General features: G+C 46.6%; 1 protein-coding gene across 2 annotated transcripts in view; it reads right to left on the bottom strand.

The window, feature by feature from the left end:
• DCP2 (decapping mRNA 2) overlaps positions 1–14,324 on the bottom strand; it is a 660,306-nt gene that overhangs the window by 68,876 nt on the left and 577,106 nt on the right. For both annotated transcript variants that reach the window (XM_069625507.1, XM_069625506.1), the window contains exon 9: positions 13,919–14,041. In XM_069625507.1, coding sequence (XP_069481608.1) covers positions 13,919–14,041 — 123 coding nt within the window. The remainder of the gene's footprint in view (positions 1–13,918; positions 14,042–14,324) is intronic.

Below are 14,324 nucleotides of genomic sequence, written 5' to 3'. Positions count from 1 at the left end.
GCGACCTACTCAAATGAAATTCAACGCTGTTATAGATGAAAATAAATGTATTCTGTCTGACGTAGCAAGTTCAATACTCTCACTCGATGGTAATGGAGAACCCAAGTACTTTTTGAATGCGTTTGTTAAGTCAAGTCATATAAAATGGGTAACAATGTGTCTACGTTTATAGATTACACTGTGTTAGGAGTAAATGTAAAATAAGTGGATCCAATACATCAATTATCAAAATAATAAAAATCAAAAATAGCTATTGAAAAAAACTTACAATCTATATACCAATGGCAATTTAAGATAGTTGATGCGGTTAAAATGCTGTTTCAGTAATCAATCTGAATAAACCATGCGAAAACCAGAAATGGCCAAAAGGTGTCGTACACAAATGACACCATGGGTCCCAGGCGTGTATGCACGTCCAGGAGGGGCCCCCTGGTGGTTCATTTACATATGCCTACAAAAAAGGTTAAAAAGTTTTAACAACAGAAGGAAAATAAATAAACTATTGTGTGCAGATTAGTCTAACAAAAATTATACCACAGATCATGTCTAGTATGGACTTCTACCCATTCTTGGACAGAAAACCACACATTCCCTTAGTATCACTGGACACAGTTCCAAAAATACAGGTATTCGAATAACATTAAAACAATCACAAAGTCTCAAGAGTCCACCACAGGGTAGCATTTCAAATAAAACAGTGGAAATGAATCTCCTCATTAGTCCATTCGGGGCTAAACATCCCAATCTGTCCATCCAAAATGTTTCTCTTCTGTTGAGGCGTAGATTAATATCTTCATGAGGATTTTTCTTGGTGACAACTTCTAAAATCAAGAACTTGATTTGTGACACGTTATGTCCTTTGCTAATCCAATGTCAGGCCACCGCTGAATTCATATTCTTATTTCTAATCCATGAGCGATGTTCATTCCAACATGTCTTGGCTGCCCGTGTGGACTGTCCTACATAGTATTGCCCAGAGGGGCATTTGATTCCATAGATAATGTTAATGCTGCCGCATGTGCCAAACGTTTTTAGGATGATTTTCTTGCCAGTTCGTGGATGGTACACAATGTTACCTTTCATCACAAAATTGCAGTTTGTGCAGTGTAAGCAAGGGAATGTTCCTGTGCGATATGTGATTGGTTCTTACAATGGTGGTCTGGTGTTGCGACTTCTTTGAAAGGCAAAGACAGGTGTCTCCTGAAACAGATTTTGTACTCTACACTCTACCAGCACCAGCACAGCCCATTGACTTGTGCTTGGGTGGATGGCCCCTGGGAGAGTCTCAACCAAGTCTTTAGCTCACTGTTCTTTTCAGAGAATAAATGTCCGCGCATATCAGTCTTTGTCCTGCCCAGGGGCAGTCCAGCACCGAAATGCTAGGCAATTTCCCTCTGAACAAGAGTACCACAGCAAACCCACGCACGTGTTTCAGCCTAGTTGGGCATCATCAGTGAGGTAAAGGACTATATCTTTAAGTGAACAATCAATAGGGTTCATGTTTTTAGAATTGCACCAGATGTTTTCATTTCTTGGAGTAACAATGTCTGGTGTTTGGTTTCAGTGCCTCTCTAAGGATGTGCATACATCTTTGAGGGAGTTGGAGGTTTGTTTATTTGCGTAGCTTGCAAAACCCTGAGGTATCTAGGCGCTTAAACTTAAAAGATTTGTTTCAGTGCTTCGGGTTACAGCAAAGGAAGCGTAATAGGCGAGTTACAACAACGTGGAACGTGCAAAGGTAAAACATCATACGCAAAGTGCAGATCATCACATCCATTGAGCCTGACCCCATGTTATGGGGGGCAGCAACACACAAATGCGAAAGTCAAATCAATGGGCAAATACATGATGCCTACCCCGTGTTGCAGAGCAGCAGCAGCACACAAGTGTGAGAGTTAAATCAATGGGCAAATAAATGGTGCCTACCCTATGTTGCAGGGCGGCAGCAGCATGCAAGTGCAACCTTTTTTTTAAAAAAAGGGCACTATTGTGCTTGTAAGAGTAACATCACGGGCGACCAGGGTGGGGGTTGTAGGGGCACACTCAGCCTCACAGGATGTGTGGGGGAGGGGCATACTCGCATCACAGGTGATCGGTGGGAGGGGGTGTAGGGGCACACGGAATCACACAGGCGACGGGGGGTTTGGGGCGGTAGGGGCACACTCAGCATCTCAGGGGCCCTGGGGTCTGTGTGGGGGGGGCGAGTGCAGGGCAGGCAAGGAGCCTACTCAAAACAAAGAAAAATCCACCATCTTGGAAAGGCTGAGCTGCGTGACAAAGTGTGCTCACACTTAGAAAGGAGCCGGGAAACCCACAGTTTGGGGTTAAAATAGCAAAATATCAATGGTTAACTTCTTTCTATTGGGGCTCTGTACATTCTCTCAATCAGGCCTATAGTTCATGGCTGCATGTTTGGCATGTTTTCGAAGGGCGTAAAGGGGCGTTGCAGCTGTGCTTTCCATCGCGGGTCTGTGAGGACCCCTTTCAACTGCAAGTAGGGGAGTGGCTTGATTTTGAGGCCCTGCTGGGCTTCCTCCAGGTCCTCACTGGATAGGAAGGCTCCATCCTTCCACAACAGACCTGCTCTGATTAGGCCCTGTTCGTATTATGGCTGGAAGCGCCTGGAGTCCAAGTATTTTTTGGGGAGAATTTGTGTGCTGTATGCGATCCGTCTTTTCCCCACAGGAACGCGAGCAAGGTACCCTTGGCTTCTGAAAGGAAGGAGTCTGGCAGGGAGATGGCAAGAGACTGAAACAAGAAGAGAAGCCAAGGCAGGACGTTCATCTTTACAGCTGCGAACCTGCCTGCCCAGAAGCGTTTTAATTTCACCAAGTTCACTGTATCACGTTTAATGTGCGACCAAAGCGGTTTGAAACAATTGCAAGATAGAGATCTTGCAATTGTTTTGTTATAGTTATACCCAGGTATTTTATGCAGCTACTTGCTACCTTTAGGCTCCAGTTTGCCGGGTTAGATTCTGGAGGAATGTCCCCATCCTTTGTGTCAAGGCCACTGTTTTATTACAGTCGCTGCAAAACCCTGAGAGTGAGCCGAATTCCTCCATTATGGCCAAGAGTGCTGGAATGGACTGTGAGGGATGGGTAACATAAACCAGGACGTATAAACTAGCTTGTATTCCTTGCCATATTTTTTTAGGCCAATTATTGTCGATTCATGTCGGATGATTTGAGCCAGGGGTTCCATAACTAAGATAAAGACCAGCGGTGAAAGGGGGTAACCTTGCCTGGTTCCTCTTGTTAGAGCAAACAGGGGTGGGGGGATGCTACTCAATTAACCATCACTCTTGCACTTGTGTTATTATATAGTACTTGTGCTTGTGCTTCCTGTATACATCCGGGTCCAAGGCCCGCTTTTTCAAGGATTTTGGTCATGAAGCGCCACTCCACCTGGTCGAACGCTTTTCTGCGTCAACTGAAATTAGCGTGGGGTCGACATCGCCTGGTTCGACTGATGCCATTAGGTCGAGGGTTTTGCGGACGTTATCTGTGCCATGTCTGCCCTTCACATATCCCACATGGTCGCTATGGACTAAAAGCGGGAGAACTTTACTCAGTCTGTTGGCTAGAATACGGGTGTATATTTTAGCATCCACGTTTAACAGTGAGATGGGTCTATATGAAGCACATTCTAATGTATCCCTCCCTTTAAGGTATTCCAATTGTCCTTGCTTCGGTGAAGGAGGGTGGGGCTTGTCCTGTCATCATGACGTCATTGAACAAGGAGGGATAGAAACGGGGTGAGGGTGCCTTTAAACCTTCTGTAATAAGTCGGGGTAAAGCTGTCCTGGCCTGGTGCCGAGCCCGCTTTTGGATTGAGATAGCGCAGTCAATTTCTTCCATTGTTATGGGGGCGTTAAGCTCATCACGGTCCGAGGATTGTATTGGAGGGAAAGTGACTGTGGTCATAAAGTCAGTCATGCTCTCAGAGGAGTGACTGCAACCTGAAGTATACAGCTGTTCATAGAAGTGGGAAAACAGGCTGTTATTTCAGTTGGGTTGGTCAGGATGGCTCCCTATGGGGCTTTTATCTTGTTTACTGCCCTTTCTGCTCTTTGTTTTCTTAATCTGGTGGCTAATAATGTGCAAGCCTTGACCCCCTTCTCATAATTTATGAGGTGGGCTAGTGCTTTCCCCTGCCAGATTTCCTTAAGCTCCTGCCTGAGTTCCCTTGTTTCTGCTAGAATTTCAGTCACCTTTCCCTTCTCGTTTGAGGGCTAGTTCTTTTTCGCATATTAATTTCTTTAGTTGAGCTTCTCTAAGCGGTCTAATTCTTTTGACCAACGCTCCTTCAGCCACTATGAGGCCCCTTAGCTTGGCTTTTGCAACTTCCCACACAGTAGTGCGAGGGAGATCTCTTGTATCATTTATCTTAAAAAAACTTTTATCTCTGTATTTAGGGATTCTCTAAAGAGCTTGTCCCTGAAAAGCGTATCATTACATATCCAGCGTTTGTCTATCTTCCTGTTGGGCCCCAGGTCTATTCCTATCATTACCATATTGTGGTCTGACCACCCTACTGGCTCTATTTGTAGCGTTGCTCAGGTGCTGCTCAAGGGCACCTTTCAAAAGGATGTGGTCTATTCGGGAAAAAAAAGAGTTGTGTGGGGGGAAGAGTAAAATGTGTATGATTTTTGCTGTGGGTGTTGGGCTCTCCAGGAATATTTTAACAGGTGTTCTTGTAGACTTCGGAAGGACCCGTTATTCCGGGGAGGGAATGCCCCTTCTCTGTAGGATTTCCAGTGACGTACTGGGTCCATGTCTAGGTTGAAATCGCCTCCACAAATCAATGATCCTATTCTCTCTCTGTCTAACAGTGTAAGGAGGTATTTACAGAAAACTAGTTGTTGGGTATTGGGGGCATATGTTACAATTAACTTCTTTCATTCTAATGATCCAGTGTATGATTAAGAATCTCCCACTCGGGTTCTCGTGGGTTCGGGATACATGTAGCTCAAGGGTGCTGCGGTAAATGATACTGACTCCTCCCTTCTTCTCTGGACCCGAGGCTCATAACAACCCTCCCACTTGCCTACCACGCAGCGGGCACTCCTACTTTTTTGTATTTTGTATTTGGCTTCCTGAATGAACAGAAGATCCAGTATGGATTGCTGGAACACGGACCTCTTTTGCTGTGAATTAAGACACTTAACATTTAGGGACCCCATGCGTATTGTGTCAGCGGCCATTGAAGTACTGTATTACGAGCGTTACATGCATTATGTTTAGTTGAATGCGCCTTCTTGCTTTCGGTACTTGTATGTACTCATTCTTATAACGGGTCTCTGCTGTCAGGCATTGCGTGCATCGGTGCTCAGAATCTGAGTTTAGGGCCCGATTGTCAACAGATACGTGAATGAGGGTTTCCTCCTCTAGCAGCCTCTCGTTTCCTTTCTCTTTATTGTTGCTTGAGTTGCTGCTTGAGTCCCGCGAGACCCCTTCCTGACCCCCCCCTTTAAGAAACGGGAAAACAAGAAAAAAAAGAAAGTCTTCAACTTCGGAGACGCCCTAGTGGATAACATAGGGCCACACAACGGGTGTCTCCCTTTGGACCCAGTCCTCACAACTGTAACTTTTTTAAACTGGTAAAAGGTCGGTATGTGCCATGACCACACTGGCTTCTGCCCAGCCCAGCAGATTTTGCATACTGGAACCCAGATAGGGGCATTGCTTTGTTGAGGTGGCATTCAGTCGCCTTTCCATGTATGGTGTGCAGCTTGGTGTCCACTCATCTTTCCCTGAAAACATTGCTCGCTCTCCGGGACTATCTAGCACAGTTTCTCCTGTAACGTGTCCATACCTTCTTAGGAGGAGTCCAGTCTTTTAAATTTCCTTGAGCCTTTTGATCGGCCCCTCTTTGGCCATGGTTCCAGGTCTTCTTGCCGGTTCGGATGAGGACGGCATTTCTTCTGCTGATCCATTTTTTTCTCTTAGTCCTCGTAAGACGTTTGCAGCTTCCTCCCCTGAGACGACTCTGTATTCTTTGTTGGCACAGTCGAATGTGAGCATGAAGGGGTAGCCCCACATGAACCTTGTGTCGTGTTCACGTAGCCACAAGCTTAGGGGACGACAGGCCCGTCTCTGGGTAAGTGTTGCGGCTGCAAGATCCTGGTATATTTTGACTACGACTTCTTGTTCCCTTGCCAGCCTTACAATTTACGCCTTGCGTCTGTAGTGGCATTTTGACTGTATTGATTGCGGGCCGCATGGTGGGCCGCCTGCTCGGTGGACTTTGTCAAATTCGAGCTCAGGGTTCGGGGGTGAGGAGAAGAGGGAGTTTACCAATGCCTTTACTCTCCTCTCTTGGCTTGCCAGGGTCTCTTTAAGGCACTGGATACAAATGTTTGTCCTTTCTCTGTTTTCTAGGTCATCCACCTTTGCCGCCAGGTCAAAGTTCCCTTGCTCTAGGTCTTGCAGTCGGCCCTCCATTTTCATTTCCATCAAGTCTGCGGATTGCTGATAATTCTCCAGGGCTTCCACTTTGTCTTCCGTTTTATGTACTCTCTCTTGGAGGGCATTCACCGTAGTCACATTATTTCATCAATTAGGAGGCGTACGTCCGCTTTCGTGGAGGCTTCATGATAGGCTTCATGATCTCCTCCCCTGCCCCCAGGATGAGTGGGGCTTCCTGCAGTTGGGGGCTGCTGTAGTGATGTCGCCCCTTCGGAAATCTTGTAACTTCAGGAATGTGGCAGGGTCTAATTCTCTCTGCATGTGCGCCTGGCTGCATTTGTGCTTGTTTTGCGGCCTGAATAATGGTTTCCTTTCCACCTCATCCAGCGCAAGGAAAAGCAGGTTGGGAGTTGTGTTGCTGAGGGACGAGGGAGACCCCTGGTGGTCGGCTCTCTGGTCTCTGTGTGTGAGTTTGGGCTGTGTTTAGGTCCAAATCCTGCCAGCTGATATTGCGGTGCTCTGCCGGTAAAGAGGGGGTCTGGTATACATTGGTATACCTTGGCCTTGATCAGCGTTCTTCTGCAATGGAGGAGGGGGTGCAGGGGGGTTGGGTTTTGGTGGGGGGGTCAGGGGGTATGAGACACCCCTTGTTCAGTCCACTCGAGCGGGTGCCCAGGCCTCAATCTGAGCCCTGTCTCCGGTGGTAGCGATGCCAGTGCCCCTCCATCTGATGCAACCTATCCCCAGGAGCAGTCGTCCCACTCTATTGGAACCTAAAATGTCTAATGGCTCATGATCTTCAGTGTTGTCCACTATGCGTGGGCGGTGGAGGTGTGGGGTGCTCACCAGCATTGATCAAGTTGGGCCCATGCAGCCCTGTGACTCCGCTTGTTTCCAGGGAGGGGGGGGGCTTCTTTCCTTGCAGAGTGTGGTGTCTCTGTTTTGTATTCATTTTAAGGATGCCGTCTGTAGAGGGGGGTAATCCCCCTTTGTTGCCGCAGTGTTTTCATTCCTGTGAGTGCCGTGTGCAGGCCCTTTCAGGTCAGTGCGGTCTGATTCTTCCTTCCGTGCCATCCAGCTTAGATGGCGTTGTGCAGGGTGTAACGCTAACTAGACATAACACGTGGGCTTGAGGTTCCCGGCGTTAAGTGCCTTTTGACTTTAGGCCACGTTGGAATATGGTCGTGCCCACCGTTTCCTAGGAGGACGTTTGCAAAGGAAAAGTCAAGTTTGCCTCTATCAGCAATGCGGGTGCCTTAGGGCGTCAATCTCTCCTCTTCGGTACACTTCAGAGGAGAATGGCGGCTATTGTCAACAGCTGGGCAAAGGCGTATTGTCGAGGGTTGGACCGGGCCGATGCCCACTCTACCGTACCTGGTGCGGTTGCGCCGTCACGTGTGTCTCAGCGAGGTCGCTCAGCTTCACTGTATCGCCGGGCCCGGGCGGCGTTACGACATGCGCTTTAATAAGCAAGAATCCTGCTCCGATTTTCTTCAGGATTAGAGCGGATGATAGCTAATTGTTTCCTGCGGCTAAACGGTGTGTCGGGTCTGCTTGCGGGCTGGGCTATGCATTACTGATCCGCCATAACTTGCAGGTCCGTCAGGAGGCGAGCGTTCAGGCTACCATCTTGCCTGCGCCCCCTAGTGATCTCCAACGGTATCTTTTAATGTATTCTGCATCACCTGGTGCCCCTTCATTCACCACCGCCAGAAGCGGAGATCGAGCAGGCTCAGGGACATTTTGCAGACCATCCTGCAGTACTGCTAGCCAGGAAAGTGGCGTTTTTAGCTATACGAGTGTTGAAAGCAGCTGATGTGGTAATACGTTTCCCAAGAGCATACATCTTCATGAAGTCCTTGTTGGGAGGTGACTTGGGCGAGGACAGCGGAACTCCTCCACGTTTTTTGGAGGATATCACAACTAAGGATCCTAGAGTGCCGGACAAAACATATTCTCAACTCTCAGGTTGACGTTCCAAGGGAGTGAGGGTGTAAGGAGGGGGCAAGGTGCTTCTTAACTGAGTTCAGAAGAGAAATGGCCTGGCTGACGGGGACTTTCTCTTTGAGGATGTCCTCAATGAAATCAGACTTGGGTACAGCCTCCTGTGTTACAATTTTAAAGTGGTCAGCACTCTTCCCAAGGAGGGTGTTGAACAACATCTGATCGTCGATAGGCAAAGTCTCCCAGTGTTGAGAGACGGGAGGAGCATCCAGGAAGATATTGTCCGGATCAGGCTCGCGGACAGGGGTATTGAGCAAAGTACCCTGGTCGTCAGCATGGGCCCAAGTGCCTGGATCTTGATTAATCGGGTCTTGTAAGGTCTGATCCGGATCCACGACATAATAGATATCATCCTGAAAGATGTTCACAGGAGTTTCAGTGGGACATTGTCTAGGTGGAGAGGAAAATTGAGCACCAGGAGAGCCTTGGTGACTTGGAGGACCTGGAGCAATCGTCCATAGGCTGAGGTCTCTTCAAAATGTCAACAGTTTTAGCTGAAAAGTTTATAAACTCAGACAATTTGTCCATGCAGGCCTCAAATATTTCCCTGGTCCAGAAAGAGGAAGATCATTCATCAATGGGAGGGAAAGATGGAGCAGCTGGAGTAGGATCCTGCTGTAGGGCCTGAGACAGAAGGGGAGAGGCTTGAGAATATCCCTCAGGTAAGGGGGAAGCCTTCTTAAGGCCCAAGCCATGAGAATGGGCCTTGGAAAGCTTTGGAAGTGTTTTATCAAGAGATGCACGCTTTGGCACGGCTTTCGATACTACCGCATTGTGCGCTGATGTTTTATGGGCCTTAGGGCCTTGCTCTGGCCGAGATGGAGGGATTGCAGTGGGCCCAGAACCACAAGGTTTAGTAGGCCACATCAAACTCTTCGACAGGCCTACAGGCGTCAATGGCTTCTTCGTTGAATGTGGCATAGGGGTTGTGTGTCTGGTTTTATGGGAATGATGTTGGTCTTTGCCGCTGGAGAGTGAACTTCCCCATCGCAATGCCGGCGGCATGCTTATCAGGGCTGAGGACAGCCACGCAGGAGTCTATCAACTCCACTGTTAGGTCTATGGGCTCCGATCCGGAGCCCTGACTGCTTATAGCTTCCCCGTCTGAGGCGCCGGCGGGGTAGTGACTCTCGGCCTGTATCGCGTAGGCTGCCCACAGCTTGGTGCGCCTGTCCTTAAGGATCTTAGGCTGAAAGAACTTACAGGCCTTATTTATTTTATTTATCATTACATTTATTATACGCCCAGATCCGGAGGTATCACAGCGTAGTTACAGACAAGGGCAAAGTACAATCTTAGAATAGCGCACGGCAATACAGGAAGTAACACAATAACACTATTTTAAAAAAAATTATACACAAAGGGCAGCTGGGTTAGGTCTGCGCTGGTTAGGTTCTATATTCATGTTAGAATTGATTAAATAACCACGTTGTTAGCGATTTTGTAATAGTGGGTAGGAGTTTGCATTCTTGATGTTAGTGGGAAGGGCTTTCCAGTGCCTGGAAGCGAGTACTTGGAAGCTGCTCCCGCCTGCCTTTTCTTTTTTGTATCGAGGGATGTCGAGATGTTCGCTGTTATTCGATCTGAGGAGTCTAGTGTGGTTTTTCTTGGTAACTGCATTAAGGAGATATTTTGGCGCTTTGTTAGTGATACATTTGTGGGCGATGGAGGGTTTTTAACAGTATTCTGGCTTTAATGGGAAGCCAATGATTAGTTCTCCTGATAGAAGAGATATCATCAGATTGTTTTATGCCTAGTGCCGCTCGAAGGGCTTTATTTTGCATAAATTCGAGTTTGGCTAGATTGGTATTGGATGTACCTAGGAAGAGGATGTTACAATATTCGAGCTTCGAGAGCCCTTGCTAATGTAAAACTGTTTTTGGCAGAGAGGAATTTACAGCGGAGGGAGATGCGTTTGGATGTGTAGGACGTGGAGGAGGCTAGGTTGTTAATTTGTTTGGTCATGGTTGGTGTAGCGTCTAGGTATACACCGAGTGTCTTGACTTGTTTAAGTACTGGGATTGTAGTGCCATCAATGATGAAGAATGAGTAGACATGCTGTAGGGAGGCAATTTTGGATGCTGAGCCTAGTATGAGTAACTGTTTTGTCGTCATTGAGACAAAGGCTGTTGACCATCCAGTTTTGAATTAGTGAGTACATTTTATTAATAAGGAGTGTGTCATGCTCGTGATTCCCTGTTAGTGGGATAAGGATCTGTGTCTCATATGCAAAATTGGTGTATATGACACCCATAGCATCCAGAGCTGCAAAATGCAGCTTGGTGTAGGCATTGTAAAGGGTGGGGGATAAGCAGGAGCCTTGCGGGACACCTAAAGGGACTGGTAAAGGATCAGCTGATTCTTTTCCGATGGCCACTCTTGAGGTACTGTCTGCAAGGAAGGATTTGATCCAGTTAGTGGCATTGTTCGACAGGTTAAAGTTATTAGCTATGGTGGCACAAAGTTTGCCCGATTCTCTGGAAGCATCCATTTGGATCTTCAAATCGAGTAGGGCTGTTTCCATGCTGTGATTAGGGCGGAATCCTGACTGTCGGTACCCCAATGGTTGGTTGTATTCCAAGTGGTTTTGGATCGGGCAATAGGCTATTTTGTCGATAATTTTCAGGAGAAAAAGGGACAGTGGTTATGGGTCGGTAGTTGGTGGGGATTGAGGGGTCCAGGGTTTTTTTTTTGGGAGGGGTGTTACCCACGCTTTTTTGAAACTGGCAGGGACTATATTAGAACTGAAGGAGGCGTTGACTAATTCAGTGATGATGGGTGATCGGGTGGGGGCACATAGTTTTAACTAGATGGGAAGGGAATTTGTCTTCTTTACAGTTGGAGGCTTTGAGTTTGACTATTGTATCTAGTATTTCTTTATTAGAGACTGGGGTGAAATGAAAAGGGGTGCAAGAGGGGGTATTGGTAGGGATGGTGGCGATGGAAGGAGATGTTTTTTCAGCGAGGAGGGTTTTTTTTATTGTCGATTTTCATTTGTAGGAGCATTATTTTAGAGGCTAGTGCGTCTTGAATTGTAGTGCACCAGGCTTTACTGGTATTATGTGGTGCTGTGACTTGGCTGGGGTTCTCAAGTTCTCTGAGGATAGAGAATAACTCCTTGCTGTCAGAATTGGCATTGGATATACGCTGGTTAAAGGCGTTGGCTTTATGCGAGATTATCGCTAATTTATATTTTTTGTTGGCTGCTTCGAAGGTCTTGCAATGCTGTCCGGACGTAGACATGAGGGATGCACCGATTGCACACTACGAGTGTCCTTCCAAGGGAATTTGCTGTTACATGACGGCCAAAATTTAAAAGGAGTTTGCTCTATAGTGGAGGGAAAAAAAAGCCAGACGAAAGTAGGAAGAAGGGAAAGGGCAAGGAAAAGGCTTTCTCAAGAGCACAGTCAGTAGAAATGTGTCCCCACTCTCCCTACAGTAAGGCTGCGCCTGAGGGCCAAGGTAAAGAAGAAACAGCCGTAGAGTCACTGTGTGTAGAATCGGCAAAACAGGATCAGCTGTCGAGAAGGTTGTTGATGGTCGTCAATCAGCTGTTGAAGATGTCAGGCGGTGGGTATGCCAAACGAACAAGTAGCAATATAAACTTGATAGACGAGCTCTGCTTTAAGCAACTGACCAGAAAGGTGGGAAAAAAACAATCTGGTGGGATCTCAAAGCATGGGGGATTTTTGGTACACTACACGTCACGTTAGGGATAGTGTTACAATCACGCCCATGTCGACGTCCTTTTTCGATCTTCGAAACAACGTTGCAATACTCTGCAATTACCACTAGATGTCAGACTATATGCAAAGCATGCGATTCTAAGCAGATTCAAAAGCATCAGAAAGCACCTTACTGTGCAGTGCAATGGGGAAACTTAGTATCCCCACAACTCTTAATCTTGTGGTCACTTTTTACATGAGCCTAAGACAAGCTGGTTGCAGCAGTAGCATTTTGACCGTTTTGATTTTATTTTACTAGTGCACTTTTGAAGAGGAAGGTCTTTAGTTTCCCGAAGGCATAGTAAGACGGTTCTGCGCAGCGAGGTGGGGGAAGAGAGTTCGAGAGTGTAGAAGGAGTGACGGAGAAGCTGGAACATCCAGTTTTGGCATGCATGTACCTGCGGACGATGAAGCAGTTGCAGTAGGCAGAATGTGGCAGAACGTGTTAGTCTAGTGTTGACCAGTTTGGTCGATCTCTGGGACAGGTAGCTTGGTGCATTGTTAGAAAGGCAGCGGTGTGTGATAGTTAGGATTCTGAAATTGATTCTTTCTCTGACGGGGAGCCAATGAGCGCCTTTCCTAGCATCAGAGATGTGGTTGTGTTTGCTGAGGCGAAGGGCCTCACGAAGCACATTGTTCTGGATTATTTGCATCTTTAGGTTCTTCTCAGTGGTGCCGCAGAAGAGTGCATTGCAGCAGTCCAACTTTGATCCAATGATGGCACATGCAATATTGCGGCAGTTATCAGTGAAGAGGTAGGGCCTGATGGATATGTATTGTAGCATAGGCGGCAGGGAAGGAAATGCAGTTGACATGCCACGTCATGTTTAGAGTCGCATCTAGATGGAAGCCCAAGGTTTTGATGGCAGGAGATACTTCGGTGGTGTGACAATCAACAAAGGATTGTAGGATGAGCTGAGTTTGGCGAGGCGGGATGAGATCCATCCTGTAACGTGTCCTGAAGGGGTTTAAACTGAGAAAATCTGCATTCTTCACCCACTGGTGTTGCATCTGAAGGTGGATCTGGAAGATCGTGCTCCCAGGGACCCTCGGATGATTCATCATGTGACCTGGGAAAATCAGAGTCAGGAGGGAAGGTAAACCTAACTTTCTGTCCCCCTCTACCCTCTATAGGATACCATTGGGTGCAAAGTCCTTTGTCTCTTAACTGCCTCTTAACTTACCTTTGGTCGTCGAACCTGGGTCAAGTATTCTACCCCTGGCTTGTGATTGGAAGATACTGGTCTTTGGACAAACACTTATTCCACTTTTGAATAGTTTTGAACCGTTTGAAATCACCACCACACTCCCATGGGATCCTTTTAGATAACGCCTTCCCCTGTAGAAACCTGTATTGGAACCTGTGACTTTTGGCAACTAGGCCCCCATGCATCTTAGGCTGGACTTCTTAAGTGAAAGGGAACTATGATTGTTTTGGTTCTATTCCTTTTAACTACATCCAATTACTTACCTGGTTTATTATTGACTGATGCCTTGTATGTGAGCCTACTGATGAATATATATATATTTGTGATTTATGGTTTTGTGTGATAATACTACCTGCTAGTTTCATTTCAGAGCGTGTTACTAAAGGCCCAACTGTTTTTATACATATGGTGAGCTGCCTGGCAAGCCGCACTGGGGCCTGAACCCAAAACTACTCAGGTCCGAAATAAGCTCAACGCATATTTGTTCAGTTTTGTTAGTGAATCACAGTGTTTATCATGCATATTTTCTTAAGAGGGATTTTTATCTGTACCCTTGTAAAAATTATATTACCAAAATATGATTCTGCTGCTTCGCAGGTTGAAGGTGAAGTCCATTTGCTTTCTTCTTCTGATTAGGGGAATCTTGATGCAACTTTTTACCATTTGTTTTCAGGTTTTGGGTTTGCAGCACTCCCTAGAAACCACAAGAAATGAGGTGAACATGTGAAGAAACAGTGTGATATTTGCATCGCAGACATTACAAACAAGCAGGATTGAATTACTCAGTATCAGTTGTCTAATGATTCTTAATTGCAAGGTCAGATCAGCTCAGTCACTCAACATGTAACACGCCTTAAAGAGCCACACAAGTAATAAAGTGGCATCCCCCGGGAAACAAAAATGTGCTGTTTCCAAAACATAACACCTTGTATCTACTACCTGTTAAATTAAACCATCTGAATTTCTCACTCAGGTCT

The sequence above is a fragment of the Ambystoma mexicanum genome, chromosome 6p, assembly GCF_040938575.1.
Source record: "Ambystoma mexicanum isolate Mex_15411 chromosome 6p, UKY_AmexF1_1, whole genome shotgun sequence".
Classification (NCBI taxonomy): Eukaryota; Metazoa; Chordata; class Amphibia; order Caudata; family Ambystomatidae; genus Ambystoma; species Ambystoma mexicanum.
Note: the sequence above shows the minus strand (reverse complement) of the source record. Positions and strands in the feature narration are given on the sequence as shown.